General features: G+C 31.0%; 1 protein-coding gene across 1 annotated transcript; it reads right to left on the bottom strand.

Annotated features, from left to right (window-relative positions):
• Window positions 1-78: 78 nt before the first annotated feature.
• LOC136987320 (protein phosphatase PP2A 55 kDa regulatory subunit-like) lies at window positions 79-15,488 on the bottom strand. The gene is made up of 9 exons (XM_067285046.1): window positions 15,296-15,488; window positions 15,150-15,215; window positions 4,877-4,974; window positions 2,436-2,601; window positions 2,064-2,354; window positions 1,820-1,984; window positions 1,491-1,752; window positions 1,287-1,410; window positions 79-1,208 (listed from the first exon to the last, which is right to left on the bottom strand). The coding sequence occupies exons 1-9, from the start codon at window positions 15,300-15,302 to the stop codon at window positions 1,056-1,058; spliced, it is 1,332 nt and encodes a 443-aa protein (XP_067141147.1). The 5' UTR covers window positions 15,303-15,488; the 3' UTR covers window positions 79-1,055.
• Window positions 15,489-16,101: the final 613 nt, after the last annotated feature.

Here is a 16,101-nt window from a genome sequence, read left to right on the forward strand (position 1 = left end):
TATATTGTATTGAAGGGAGGGAAGTTTGCACAGTTTGTAAAAACTATAATAATAAACCATTATATCTTACAATAATGATACTTTTTAAATTTTCCTTTATTTCAGTCAACATAAAAAGATATATTGGACATCATTTGCTGCACTGCTACAATTTCATAAATAATACTGTCACAAATTAAACGTAAATATACTTTCGTCGTATGCTTCGATAGAACGACAAGCACTTTTTTTGTAAAATCATTTCTAAAAAAGAAATCCCAAAATAACTTAGGACGAAACAACAAAAATTACAGATAGAATTTGTTGTAAAGTGTAGTTTAAAATCAAATTTGCAACTTTACAAATCCTTCATTATAATATGCATATCAATATAAAAATATTTAAGCAGTCTGTAATCAATTTTCATGAATTTTAATTTCTCGTAATGCAATTGCTTAATTCCTTTTACTTTTAAAATAAGATTCAATTTTAAAAAATAATTATATATATTTATTTATATACGTGTATATATATAAATTGGCAGTTTGATGAATTAACAGTCTTTATATTGAGGAGAAAAAATAAAAAATAAAATAAGAAGTAAATTGCGTAAAATGGAATGATTTTATAATGAAAATGATATTTTACAAACTCAATTTTGATTTTTTGTGATTATATGTGACATATACCCTGAAAGTTATTTACATTTATACAACAAATCTGAATGGATGAACCTGTTTTTTTTCTTTTATTATTAAATGATAAGACCTCGAATGGAAACAAATTTACTTCACATCCATTTAACACTGCTCGGTGTTTAAAGCAGCCTAAATGATTCGCTCGTTCGAAATTAAACGGTCGTACACCAAGCAGCAGGCATAGGAACTGTCTGATTAGCCGCCAAAGGCACCTAAGATTCGTTTGATCTATCTGTTCTGGCCCAATTATGTCGCGAAAGAACGAATGCTGCCTGCAGCAAGGAAGCTGTGGATGAAATAAAAATAATACATAGAATTTTATTTTTAAATGATCAGTTTATACGAATTTAAAAATATTATCTATGTTTTCCTTAATAATTAAAATTTTTCTTGGAAAATATAAAGATTGTTAGTTGCAGCAACGGCCACGATGTTTTCTTGAGGATGCCATGCTGTGTGAAGTATTTTCCTGTTAAAGTCTAGGCAGTCTACGCTAATGTCATCTTTCTTTCTTCTTCCACCAGTATATACCTAACGGAAAAAAAATTGCGAAGAGATTAAAGAATGAAAGCGGGAAAGATTTATCTGAAATTTACAGGATATACCCACTTTTCTTGGCCTTAATACTGTTTTGGGTTTGGCTATGTCTTTAGATGCTTCAAGAGTGATGTCTCGTTTAGAATAACGATCGAATACACGAAAGAAATTGTTGTAAGATCCCGTCATGACGTAGCTACAAGTGAAGAAATATTTTAAGCCCTAATTCATGTAGACAAAAAGAAAAAAAAACCAAACAAACATATTTTCACTTACTTATCTACGCCATTCCAACAACACTCAAACTTGTCAAAGATGCAGTCGTTCTCATAGAGCGTACAGAGCTTTGAGCGAAGATATTCATGTACATGGAAGCACTCGACTGGTTTGTTATCCATGTGCAAATCCCAAACTTTAATAGATAAATAGTCTCTAGATATCATGTAGCGTCCACTGTTGCTGAATTTAACATCGGATATACTAGATATTATCTCAGAAAAGAAACTCCTGCTCGTCGGATCCTCCGGCTCTTCAAATACTAAAATTATGTTTGTGTTATTAATACTATAAAAATGCAAAATATTAAATGAATCTCTAACACTTACTTTTGGCATGTTGGTCGCAAAGTGCAGATGCACGCATATCACACAACCTTATCGTTCCTTTACTACTACTATAAATAAAGACATTGCAGTGTAATGGATGGAATTCCGCTGCAGTAATAACTTCGGTCAGCTCTTCCATATTTGCTGGTTTTATATCGACAATATCTATTATTTTAGTTAAAGAATTCACATAATACAATTGCATTAATAATAGTAATAAAACAAGATAATAATAAAAGGATACTGAAACTTTGATCAGTTATCTCTAGATGCCAAAGGTTAATCCTTAAGTCATCTGCCGACAGGTAAGTTTCTTGGTCGCTATTAACCGAAATTGAATTAATATGATAAGTATGGGCATTGGCAAATATTTTCCTCGGACTAGCTTCTACCATCAGTTCCATTGGTCGAACAACGGGTACCCGTAACGTCGTAATCGATGTTGGATCACGTAATAAACCAGATTCGTCCTTTAAATTTGTTCCGTCTATTCTTTTATCCCTCTCCGATATTTTCCACAATTTGATGGTTTTATCTATAAATAAAATAAATAAATAAATAAATATATATATATCTTACAACTTTAATTATTATTAAACAGAAAATTGTTAATTACCATTGGTAGATAATAGGAAGTGAGCAGGATTTTTTCTTTTTAACCATCTTATTTTATTTATCTTCTCTTCTATTTCTAGACTCTTCAGATAATCAAACTCTGGTTCGTGGCTTTGGAATGTACTATAAACATTATATTCACCTCTTCTAGGCACCGAAAGTTTCGACTGTGTATATATATATATATATACATAATAAGATTGATATATTGTTATCCAACATATTTTACTTTAAACTATATATATATGTGTGTGTGTGTGTGTTAAAATTGTTATAAATGTTATCTATAGTAAGAATGATATTTTCATATATTTAACAATCTTACATAATGCATGTAGTAAAAATTACTAATTACACCTAATAAACCATAAATATACTCATTACCAAACTCTCTTATACAGTTATACCTCGCCTTATGTCGGTAATTGGTTCCAGAGAGGCGACGTAAGTCGAATTTACTTGTGTAGTTACAACTTTCATGTTTCGTTCTCTAGGATTTACGATGATTATATTAACATTTACTGTAAATGTACATATTTTAATATGATTTTATGTGCTTTTAACGTTTTTCTAGTGATATTACGACTTCAATATTTGTGGCGGATGGATGTAAAGTCGAATAAAATGATTTAAACTTGATTTTTATTTTTCCATATACTTTTTTGACAAATGACGTATAATCGAGAACGACGTAACTTGAAGTATACCTGTATTTTGTTTTTTGGTAACAATATAACACAGTATAGAATGACTAAGTTAGATTGTAGGCCAGGGTTGTCCAACCTTTTTTTCTAATGGGCCAAATTAGAAATTTAGGTATATACAGTGGGCCACAAAGGTACTTTATATATATATATAAATATATGTTTTTAAAAAGTTCAAAATGTAAATATCAAATTTTAATAACATATATATATATATAATTACTACAAAAATACTGTATTATTGATTGTAAAAAAAGAAATTATACTCACAAAAAATAAAAATAAATTCAATGCGATTTTTGACATTGCCTTCCTTTTATAATATTGTTAATATCTGCTTTTATGGTACTAGTCTTAATTTTAAGAATGTTAGTTAAATGGGAATCACTCAACCTATTTCTTTCAGCAGTTTTGATGTTTTTAATGCACGAAAAGAATTGTTCATAACAGTATGTACTACTCCACATGCATAACAGTTTTCTAATGTGGCTATATGCCATATTTTTGTAAATATAAATTTAAGTTTAGTTTAGTTCTTCTCTCTACCCTTTGTCCTATTGTTCTACTCCTTCTAGAACTTTCTTATCTAATCCCTGTCCCTTGGGAGGTGGGATGACCAGTTCCGAGAAATATGTGAAACAAGGAAGTGGACAGAACCCGGAGGAAAAGAAGATAATGGACGGGTCATTCTCTTGCTGGACTGCAAAGTGTATGGACGTGGTGAGACCACTCCGAGTCGCGTTAGCAATGACCGGAGATCTCAGAAGTACAACAGCGAAAGGAAAATCCTAAGTATAGAAGAAGAAAACGATGAAGAGTCAATTTTTTGAGAGTATCGTGTGTTATCCCACCCAACAGTATGTACAGTGCAGATACGCCAAACAAAATTCCAGGTATCCCTATTTCTATTGTATATATTATTTCTTAGTCCTCTTGTTTCTATTCTTTCCTTTCATTATTATTAAGTTAGTGTATAAGATTAGTTTTAAGGTCGGGCTTCATATTGTCATGAGTGGGATTGATACCTCACATTTGGATATAACGAACTATTATCCTAGCAGTAACTTCGCATACTATTGTAACATACCGTGATGTTGGAACTCCCAATTAAGAATATGTATAAATACGCGAAATTGTTTACTTGTGAAAAAATATAAAATTATTATTATTTTTACCGTATCCTGTCTGCCTTTATGGTAAATTCTAATTTCGCGCTAACTTTCACACTAATACTATGTCATTATGACATTAAAGTGTATTCAGTGAAATAAGAATAATTTTTATGACATACTTTACCAAAATAAATGAGAATAAACCTAAAAATTTTCAGGTGCAGTTGGCTGCATAAAAATATTAAGGGGGGCCACAGTGCAGCCCACGGGTTTGACATCCATGCTACAGAGACCATCTACCACAAACTCATGGTCCATGGACCATACTTTGAGATCCACTGCTCTAGTGTATAGTAACATAATTTATCTTGGTTGCTATGTTTTACCTTTGGTAAGCATATATTCATTAAAGTTGTATAACCAATTTGCTACAGCTACTAAAAATAATAATCACATTTGTGAAAATATCATTCAATATAGATAATATCTACTATAAACAACAGTAATTTGTTAATATGCATCATTACACATCACAGTACAATAATTAAGTACTAACAGAATCTAAAATTAGTTATTTATATAGAATTTATTCATTTGAATAATTTTTAAAGAACAATCAAACTTACTAAGGGATCACGTTGAAAAATTACTACACGTCCTCCCTTGTCTCCCGTAGCTAGAAGTTCTCCATCACAGTTAAATTCTACGCAAGATATTATGTCCGCTGTAAGAATAATTATCGAAAAATAATGAGAATGAGTCGACAATACACGTTATCAAACAATAATCTAATTTTTGCAACACGTTACTAAATAAGTTATGCAAGTTACATGTTACAGAATGAATATCCTCTTTAAAAAATGCTGGAAAAGAATATAAATCATATACTTAAATAAGTCACATTAATAAAAAGAAACTGTTATAATTAAACTAATAGGTTTAGTTTCATGGAATAAGGCAACATGACACGAGAGATCATGCCTCCCAGGAAGATATTCTATGATAAACTGGCCCCTATTTAGATGTTACACACCTGAAAAAAACTCCAGGAAACTCATGGGTTCATGCTCTTTGGTCAGGCATGAACCCACAACTAGCGTTTAGTAATTTTCTTCACCTGGCCACCGGTGAGCCACAATTACAGCACATAAAATTGTATGTCGATCTACATTTCGTATTTAGAGAAACGAAAAATTCAGTGAGACATGTACCATAAATATAGTATTATGTAATGTATATTGCACTATGCATGTAATTGTTATGAAAACATTCTATTTATTATGATATTGGAAACAACTAAATAAATAAATGGAAAAGATCACGAAATAATTATTAAATAGTCATTTTTGATTACTAAAAATGTTATTCTTGCCAAGTTTATCGCATCCTTCCTTAACGTCTGATATCATCTTAGTTTAAAGCAACTTTAAATAAAATACATACTTTAATTATGTATATATAATAAACTTCCCGAAACCCAATACATTTATACGCAACCAAACAAACGCCTTATATATCAGCCTTTATAGCCCGATTAATTAAGGCGTTTGTTTGGTCGAGTTTAACTATATGAATGTTTTAAGTAATTATAACTGGTGGAAGAATTTTAATATAACTTTCAAATACAGAAATTCAGAGAACGATGAAATTACCACTGTAACAGCAATGTACTTTCCGATAAGAATGGTTTCGGTAAATAAACTGCATCATATGACATAATTCATTTGCATAAGCACTATGCCACGTCAGTCAAGAATGAAGGATTTTATGATGTTTAGTAAAGTGAAATAAATAAGTACTAACAAGGGAGGATTTTTTCTTAATCAAATTTTAACGTAAAACATAATAAATTCAGCATTTAAAATATTTTTCTTACGATTACAAACGTATCTTTTCTCAACAACGTTATAACGAAAACAAGTAAGGTGAGAATTTCCTATATGCATTTTGAATTAGTTCTATAAACTACAAAAAATTTTACAAATATCCATGTAATGAGGATAAGCTTACAAATTTGTTATTAATTCTTAATGTTTATGGCCAATCAGAATCTGTTTACTGCTATAAGGAATCCACTTTAAATTTGGTTCACGCTACTCATAATTGAATTATTTAATGCATCTTTAATAGTGGTACAGGGTGGTTATAATTAAAGTTGTCCTGTCTAGAGTCTGTTCTCGTGGACATATTTTGATGAAACTTGGTATATATGTTATATGGATCATGGGGAAAAGGAAAACGCAAAATAATATGTAGTTAGAATTTTTACCACTAGATGAAAATATGGCGCATGAAGATCAAGAAACACAAATGGAAACAAATAAAACGCCTTACAATGCTGTAAGGCATTTTGAACACATGACTGATGCAAATGGACTGTACATTGAACAAATGTTGTGTGTTTCCATTTGTGTTTCTTGTTCTTCACGTGCCATTTTTTCACCTAGTGGTAAAAATTCAAACAAAATATTTTTTTTTGCATTTTCCTTTTCCCCATGGTCCATATAACATTTATACGAAGTTTCGTCAAAATATGTCCACGAGAACGGCTCTAGACAGGTCTGAGTAGGGCAACTTTAATTATAACCACCCTGTATTAAAAAAAAAAAAAAAAAAAAAAAGCAACTACTGGTTAACGCTTCCCTAGCTTTCCCGAGTTATCTCGCTATGTTGCTTTTTATAAATCCTATGATCATAAGTTTCTAATAAATAGATTATAAAATAACAAATAATTGATACAAATTTATTATTGTTATTGCAACTTGTATGCAAACAGTTCATTATCAGATTTGGTGAATAACGGCAACTCACTGTTTCCAAAATTAGTTGATTAAATCAATATTCAAGAAATTCCGTAACGTTGAAACTAAAAATAAGACAACTTCCCGGCACTTATAAATTTACTAAGTCGAAGTCGCCTGTGATGTATATGTTACGAGATTTCATTAAAAAATAATATTCATATTATTAATTAACACAAAAAAGGCAAGGCTTAATTACGAGGATGGGAGTGTTTTTTTAAAGAAATTGTAAATGCTAATAACGGGTAAAACTTCCATTAAGTTTAATCCCACTCGAGAAATGACACACGACTCCACTCTATCGCTCCACCCCACTGACCATAAACGACCCATATACAGAAATAATCCTGCAAAGTTTTATTTTTAACAAACAAGCAAATATTGACAAACGTTTAAAATTTCAATTTCTCTTTATAGTTTCCTTCTCGGATGAATAATCAAACACTAAATGAAACATATGACATTGACTAGAGAGAGAAATTTTCCTTATCTCACTATATAGGAAAAAGTTGATATAATATTTTTTCTGTTTTGTTTTTAAAAGTAAATTATTGTATATAATTGAAATGTTTACAATGTTAGACAGCAAAAACAATTGTGTAAAAAATAGAGAATTAATGTAATTTTCCTTGAATCGAAATACTAAAATGAATAAACTCTGGTTTGGAATTTTACAGCAATAACTCCTCTACCATTTACTTATTAACAGTTTGTTTTCGTCTTATAAAACAAAACGATATGAGAGAATTATTAATTACTTTTTAATTCAATTAATTAAGGGATCATCGTAATGTACATTAAAACGTTGGAAAATTGTCAGAGTATCGTATTTATCCATTACAATTTCTCGATGCATGCACCAACCGACATTCAGATTCTTTTTATGCTTGCTAATGCACGTATGCTGTCTCTCTCCTCCCACAGCAGCCACAATTCGACAGCTCCTGCAGATTACTCGTGTTGCACGACGACGAGCAATTCTGACTGTAAACTGCAACGCAAAATGGCAGAGTTGCCATTTTTGTTTACGGCACTTCCTAGAGAGAGTAGACGATGAGATGTTTGAATGGAGATGAAACCAGACAGTTACTCTATCAATTGATGTACGTCGCATACTTCTCAGATAATTAACACAATTACAATAATTTTAAAATGGTGGCATTCTTTTTGGAAGCAATGTATTTCAACTTTACTTTTCAAATACAACTTATTTATCATCATTTACTCAGAGTTTTATGTAGACAGAACTGACAAAAGAAACATTTTTTAATTGTATTCACATGACTTCTGGTCTAGACTGAAAGTTCATATATAGTTAATAGGGGTCTCCTGCCCTAAGCTTTCCGCATCCAGTCTCGACCTTCATCTTTCTAACACTTTTCTCGAGTTTAAAGACGGACAGACATGTTGACAGACAATGGTGGGATTTATAGATCTACAATTTTTCCAAATTGCAGCCCAACCAGTGCTGGCTCGATATAAAATGAATACATTCAAAAATGTGGACATCACGAAGCACTATAAACGTGAAAATAAAATGCTTTTCAAAGAATGTGTTTATCACTGGCTAAAAACATTAATTTTTTGCAACTGCATTTTAGATATAGGATACATATTACATTCAAAAGCCAACTTTTTTCGGGTTTTGATGCCTGAAAAATTGGATGTGCAATGGAATCAAGAAAACACAGTACAGGGAAATGTCAGTATAATGAAATTGAGGGAATCATCAAAATATTTTGGCAAAAATGCAATTTATCTATTGGTGTATAGGCTATACGGAACCAAATTTCGCATTTTCAGAATGTGAGTTATTAAATATAGAATAAAAATTAATCTATAATACAAAAATTATCGAAAAATATCACAGGCGAACAACTAAAGTAATGATATAGTAGTACTGATTAGTTGGAATCCTGCTTCTCTAATGTTATGTCTGCTTGAAGTCATTATTTTCTGCTAAAAGAAGTCTAGTTTTTGTGTGTGTTGTTTCTTTAATCAAAGTTTTTCGATAAAATCTCTACCGTGGGCATTCCAGTAGGCCATCGGGTACACCTTTCTGTTCAATTCCTTTTTCCACATTATCTAATATTTTATTACTCTCTTCCAAAGAAAACTGCTTTCGTTTTTCTCATATTTTTAAAAAGAAATAAACCGCAGAGTAATAGCATCAAAACAAAACCATAACCAGAGTGGATAAATATATCTATAGACTCTGCCATAACTAAGGATTAAAATTAGCATTGCCAGATTGACATAATATTTGTTACAATTAAACTATTCTTTTGTAAGCCATTCAAGGTAGAAAGTGATTTAGAGATTTATTAATTTTTCATATTTAATTTTAACAAGCTTCTTTTGCAATTTTAATTAATGAATATACTCCCATACTGGCACAAAAAGTAAATTGAAGTTTCTAAAAATATATTACTATGTAAAGATACTGTAATTGAAGTTGATAGCGCTGCTTCCAGCAGAGATCAAGAGAAGTGAATGTTATTGTATTTCACAAATTTTTTTTCTGAGAACAAATTAATAAAAAGTAAAGGTCAAGGCAGGAATACTAGATCATATGCTTTGTATAAATGTGTAAAGATCCAAGGAGTATTACAGAACGTCACTGTATTTATACACTGCATATACGACTGTGAAAGTATAAACGACTTGTCTTCTATAGTAAAGAACTTACAATTAAACAGGGAAAGATAAATAGGCACAACTAGATCCAATTTTTTGATAAAAGATTAAAATTTCAGGACGAGGGCAGGCACTTGATGCGTCCCCAGCCGGTAGAGTAGTAACCGACGATGATTAAAACTGCAAACTTCGTAAATATATTTATCATCTTAACATCTTAAAGATATTAACAAGAGGGGGCTGAGTTTAATGCTGACTTATTAAAATATTTATTACTGTAAGAACAGTAAATTTAATTTAAAAAATTCTCTCACGTAATTCTCTAATAATTTAATTGCCTTATAAGTACAACCTTTCTCTGATTTAAATATTTTAAAATAAACTAATAATTTTTTATTATTAATATACTTTAAATACGTAAACCTTTCCATAAATTTAATTCAATTAATAGATATCCTCTATCTGTTATTACTGTTACACGTGCCTGTAGATTTATGTTCTTTATCTGTAATTAAACATGCTTATAAAATTATTAAGATAAGATATGACACGTATTTATAAATTAAGATTATGTATTGGATTTTTAAATTTTATACGTTATCTTAGTGTTCTTTATGACTGAAATATAAACTATTATATTAATAAAGGAGAAAATAATCATATATCAAATCAACCAATGGAATCAGAGAATGGAAAGGTTTCGCTACATCAAGAATATGACAGAAATTAGAAAGTAAATTATAGTAATACTTTACAAATCACCTACAATTTACAATTTTGTATTGCTTTAAATTCAAAATATACTTTTTCACGCTTCTGAATTTAAAATTGGGACGTCTTAAATTTAGCACATTCTCTTCTGTGCTTCGAAGTATAGAAATCGTGGAATTTTTCAAGGGAGGTTTGTCATGAGTATGTTCGGCCCTGTCTCTCACCACCAGGTTATACTATTATGAGCCAAACCGAACTATGGTTATAAATACACATACACACATATATATACAATAGACCATCTTAGTGTCCACAAGACAGAAAGAACAAAAATAAAATGCCTAGAAATTATTTTCAGAGAAGAACGAATGAATCTGAAGATGAAAATAATATCAAAAATACTTAATCTGAACTGCAGAGATGAAGACGAGGAAGAGATGCAAAATAACCTCCTTAACTGAATGCTGGCTGAACATTTTATAATATTTCCTGTTCGTTTTAATATTTTGTAATAATTAAACTTTATTTTAAATATATTGCCTACACTTTACTTGTAATTAATGCCTACTTTTCTTGAAATTTCTTTTTAAATACATACAAATTAACAAGAATGCTTTTACACATTAAAAATCATTTAAGGTAAAAAGAAAAAAGATCGCAAATTATGAAACGGAAACAAAAAGTATAACTTAACATTCAAAAAGAAGAAAATATAAATTGAATGCTGGATGGCAGTTAAGGCATCTTAGGCTTAATGTTCGGGGGATCTTGGATTAAATCCAGACAGTTGGAAAACCCCAGGAATTTTTTGATGCAGTGGTCTATCCTGGATGCCAAGTCATGTCTCTTAACACTCAGCACCCTTCCAAACTCACAATTGACTTGGAAAATGTCCTCTTAGTGCCAACAGGACAGAAAGAGTAATTAAATGTAACCTTTCATCAACAAAGAGGTCATATATAACTGTATACATAAAATATTAGATTACAAATAAATTAATTATTAAGTAGAAAATTCATTAAGTGGGAAATTTATGAAAATCTGATTCACTGTTCTGTAACATCTCGCTGCAATGAAATTTAGTAGCGTAAATAACAAACAATATGAAACTGAAAATAATTGAAAAACTTAAAACAATTGAATTTAGTTTACTTATAAAAATACAGTAAGACCCTGCTTAATGCTGATTCCATATAACACGGTCTACTTGAAGCCTAAAAAAAGCTCAAAATTTACTCTGATTTAAATTATTGTGGCATTTCATTGATTCGTATATAATACGATTATTTACGAACACGAACCAATCAGCAAAAGGTGTACTTTCTTTAAATCTATGTTTGTTGGTACAATTTTGGAAAAAATATATCATCATGGATGCCGTAGGCAACATTGGCTTCGCTTGGCAAGAATTAACTGATAAATGCACAGACGAAGTGTGGAAGAAATTATGGCTGAAGGTATGCAAGAATTCTCAATGAGAAGAGCCTATCGCTGTATTGTTAAGTTGACCAAACTCAACCTAATTGATACTGCAGGACTAGGAGATGTCGACGAGCAGGATATTGAGGAGTTACTGCAGGTTTCTGGTGAAAGCCTTACCAAGGACAACCTTCAAGAACTAGCAGAACAAGGAATTCATGTATAATTGGAAAATAGAAATTCTGAAAATGAAAAACCCAAAAAATTTCTCTACAAATTTCCTTAGTAAAAGTTTGGTAACGATAACCAAAATTGTTGATCAAATTGTAGTGAACGATACAGATTTTGAAAGGAGTGCAAAAGCAAAACAGAGTGTTTTTGATGCGATCTTCTGCTACAGACATTTGCTTAAGGAAAGAAAAAGCGACAAATGAAACTTCACGACTTTATTGCAAAAAAAAAAAAAAAAAAAGATAATAATAATAATAAAATTCACGACAATCACATTATTTCATTTTTCCAAAGCCCCAAATTATTTTAAAATTTGATTATACCGTGTGGTCAAAAAGTTGTTTGCCAAATGGGAGTAATCATCGTTCTTAATTGTTTTTGGTACAATAATGACTTGGTATAACATTCCACATGCAACTCATGCAGTGGTGACAAGTGATCATGTATAACACTAATTGAGTACTTGGACAATGCTTTGAACATGAGTGTTAATGAGTATTGTTGTGTAAAACACTCCATACTCTCACTAGTCTCAACCTGATTGTCATACTGACTGCATTAAACGTCATTAAAGTCACCAAGTGTCTTCCATTTATAATTTGCGATACATCCTCCTCCCCTATTTGGCAAGGGACTTTTAATCTACACTGTATAAGAAATTTTCTTAAGTATTAAACATTGAATACACTTTTTAGATTAAAATAATCTTATTTGATTAATTTTAAACAACTATCCAACAGAATATTTTTATGTCTGTCATAACATACAGAAGTTAATATTTTATATAGTTAAATTAACTTATATGTACTTGGCTTAATTGAGAACTTGTTAAACTCTACACAATTTTCTTAATATCATCATCAATGTTCTTAATACATTTACAAGTTTAAATATAAGAATACTTATTGATTAACTTCTAATTTTGACTCTCATTTAAATATGAATAAATATTCATATTTAATTTTATTTAAAAAAATATCATTGAAAAAAATTAAACTTCACTACTTATTTAAAGTATAAATCCACAACACAAATAGAAGGACGTACAAGATTGTATGTCTTTTATAAGTGAACCAATAAGTTTTCAGATTTCTGTAAATCTGAGTTATTTGTATGTAGAATATATCTAAATAGCAGCTTAGTAACCAAACCAATAATCTGGCTTGCTTTATATGAAACAGAATACGTCACAGGCTTGCATACTTAGCACTTTTTCATTCCAGTTTATCTTAATGCCGATAGGTAAGTTATTTTCCTAGAATCTCTGATCTATTGACAGATGCACCCATAGATACATATATTTTAAGTAATGTGGTACAAAATATACTAATTTAAGTTAAAAACAGTTAAAGAATTATCATTAGTACCAATATTCAATATGTTTTTATTCTACTACTATTCAAAGGGAATTGTCTGTCAGAAAACTTTTTATTGCTAAACATTTCATTAAGGTCAAATGTGTTTTGATAGAGGTAAGATTAAAGATTAAACTACAATTCAACTTATATACAGTCTGTTTATGGAAATAATCAACTTGGGTATTAACCAATGAACATCAGCCATTAATTGCTTTGTTGTGACAAGTTACTTTGGTTTCTTCATCATTTATTAAATATGTCACCACCATTATAAACAGTGTTACGGAAGCTTCATGTTATGATATTGGAATACGAGGAAGTTTCCTATAGTAGTAGTTAAATGCACGATTCTTTACGGTTAATGCACGCTAAAAAAATTAACGGAAAAGTTGTTCTGCCATCTAGCGAGAGAACATAAATACACATATTGCCTGACATATTAAGCTAAAACTGTTGACATTATTAGGGGATGTGCTAATTGGTTTAACCGAAGTGACATCATGCGTGACATTGTCATCAGGTCGATTCTTTCCATAGACAGACTGTACATGGTGTCAACTGTATGTCAAATATCAAAAACTGAACATGTATAATATACAGTATTAGTACCAAAAACTCGAAAGCATAGTTTTTACAAGTGTTCACTGTATATTTTCCATAGGAAGAAATACCTGTCCGATTTAGTGGAAAAAAATGTGGAATATTTTACTTTATAACACCAGAAACCTCATAACAATTTTTCTATTTCTAGTTATGTTGTTGACATTCTTAAACTTCATAACACTTTACTAAACTATTATTATTTTCTATAAACTAATAAACTGTATTAATATTTAGTAATCACACATCAGCAAGGTTGTAGAAAGAAATGTACAAAATTTACAATACATCATTTAGATGAAAATAAGTCGATTATTCTTAATAATGAAGGATGATCTAACTAGTTATTTTAATAAATTAATTTTACAATTTTTTTTGCTTATTTTAAACGTAAAATAGCTGCAACATCATCATTAGAAGGATTATGTTTTCAACATGCTAAAACTTTCTCTCGTTTCAAATTAAAATGTGAAAGGATAGAGGCAGACGCTACCTTTCGATCATATATTAATATATGTACTGTACAGTACATAGGAGCTAAGTATGTAAAAGTAACTTATGGGCCGGATGGGTCAACAGGATCCCACACTCACTCTGCATCGCGTAGGCACCAGGGCCCAGGTGCCTTTTGACATTGCCCAGGCTTTGTAACGCAAACGCAGCCGACGTCGGAGCCAAAAAGAGCAAGAAGTGGCCTCGTTGATGCCAAGCCACATTTCCGAGACCCCGACTAATGCGACGCAAGGAACATTTACGTGGCTCTTTTCACGACAGACAACTCTTCCGGGTTTCCGGCCCGAAGACGGTTAATCACATCCGGCAACATCTGTTGTACAGATACCACTCGACTATCTCGTAAGGGAAATCCAGACGAGGTTACAACTTTTTGGTCAACGATTGCCACTTCCTCTACGCCACACATGGCACACTCGCAGCTCCCCCTACATTGCGTAAACCCTGTGGTGCCATGCGTTTCGATGTAAAGTCAATGCAGGATCAGTTCGACTCCATAACTTCTGCCCAGATATAGAACACCTTAACCGAATTTAATGCAGATATTAATGGAAATGAATATACAACTCATTAAGCATTGATAATCACTTATATTTTTAAAGAAAAAGGAAGGGAAATGTGTTATTTACCTTCGGTCACATCATCATCTAAGGTCCCTTTCACTTGAGAAAAACTCCATTGGACATCTCCGTTTCCTATTGGAGTTTGAAGTTAGTTCAAACTTAAAATGCATTCAATTTGTTACTTGTACTGCAAGAGGAGGAAATTATCTCACCTGCCATAACAGAACGCTCGCCGAAACCTTTGCGACTTATACTATTTATATTATGAAGAATTATGATCGTAAAAAAAGGGATAATTTTGGGTTACATTTGGAAAACCGTTTCATACAACTCAAAAGAAAAAAAGGAGATGCTAAATCCCACAATCCTCAGCGAACGATCGTAACTTTTTTGTGATGCAGAGGGCGCTACGAAAGTTAAAAAATAATAATAATAAAATAATAAATTTATTTTATTTTATTAAAAAATTATTTTATATATATTTACATTATTAAATAATTAAAGTTGATTATTTTAAAATAATAATAAATAATTATTACGAATGAGTAATTATTTATTGTGACACGGTCACAATGGCGGGTTTCAATTTCTAATCGTATTTTTAATTCATTTAATTTAAAATATATGCTCGCCATTTCAAATTGGTGGTGGCTTGCCCCTGTATGGTACATCATATGTTCTTTTTAACAATAGAGTCGTGCCTGTCATCTATCTAACACCTTTCGGGAAAGTTTTGAATTGAAATAACATGACTTTCGATTTAAATCGGAAGTTCGAATATAGGTCATCGGGGCATTCTACCCCTAAGGTTTCCATATCTGGTCTTGGATTTCATCTATCTGATTCCGTTCTGGAGATTAATGGAAGACAGACAGATAACTGGGAATGAATTTATAGGTTACAAATTTTTCAAAAAGTAGATTAAGGTGTCAATCTACTTTTTGGGGAATCCGGGAACGAATCCGAGAGGCCGAAAAATTCCAGAAATTTTTTGGGGTGGTACATCCCGAATACGTTG

Source organism: Centruroides vittatus, unplaced genomic scaffold (genome assembly GCF_030686945.1).
Source record: "Centruroides vittatus isolate TY-2023 unplaced genomic scaffold, ASM3068694v2 scaffold_149, whole genome shotgun sequence".
Lineage (NCBI taxonomy): Eukaryota > Metazoa > Arthropoda > Arachnida > Scorpiones > Buthidae > Centruroides > Centruroides vittatus.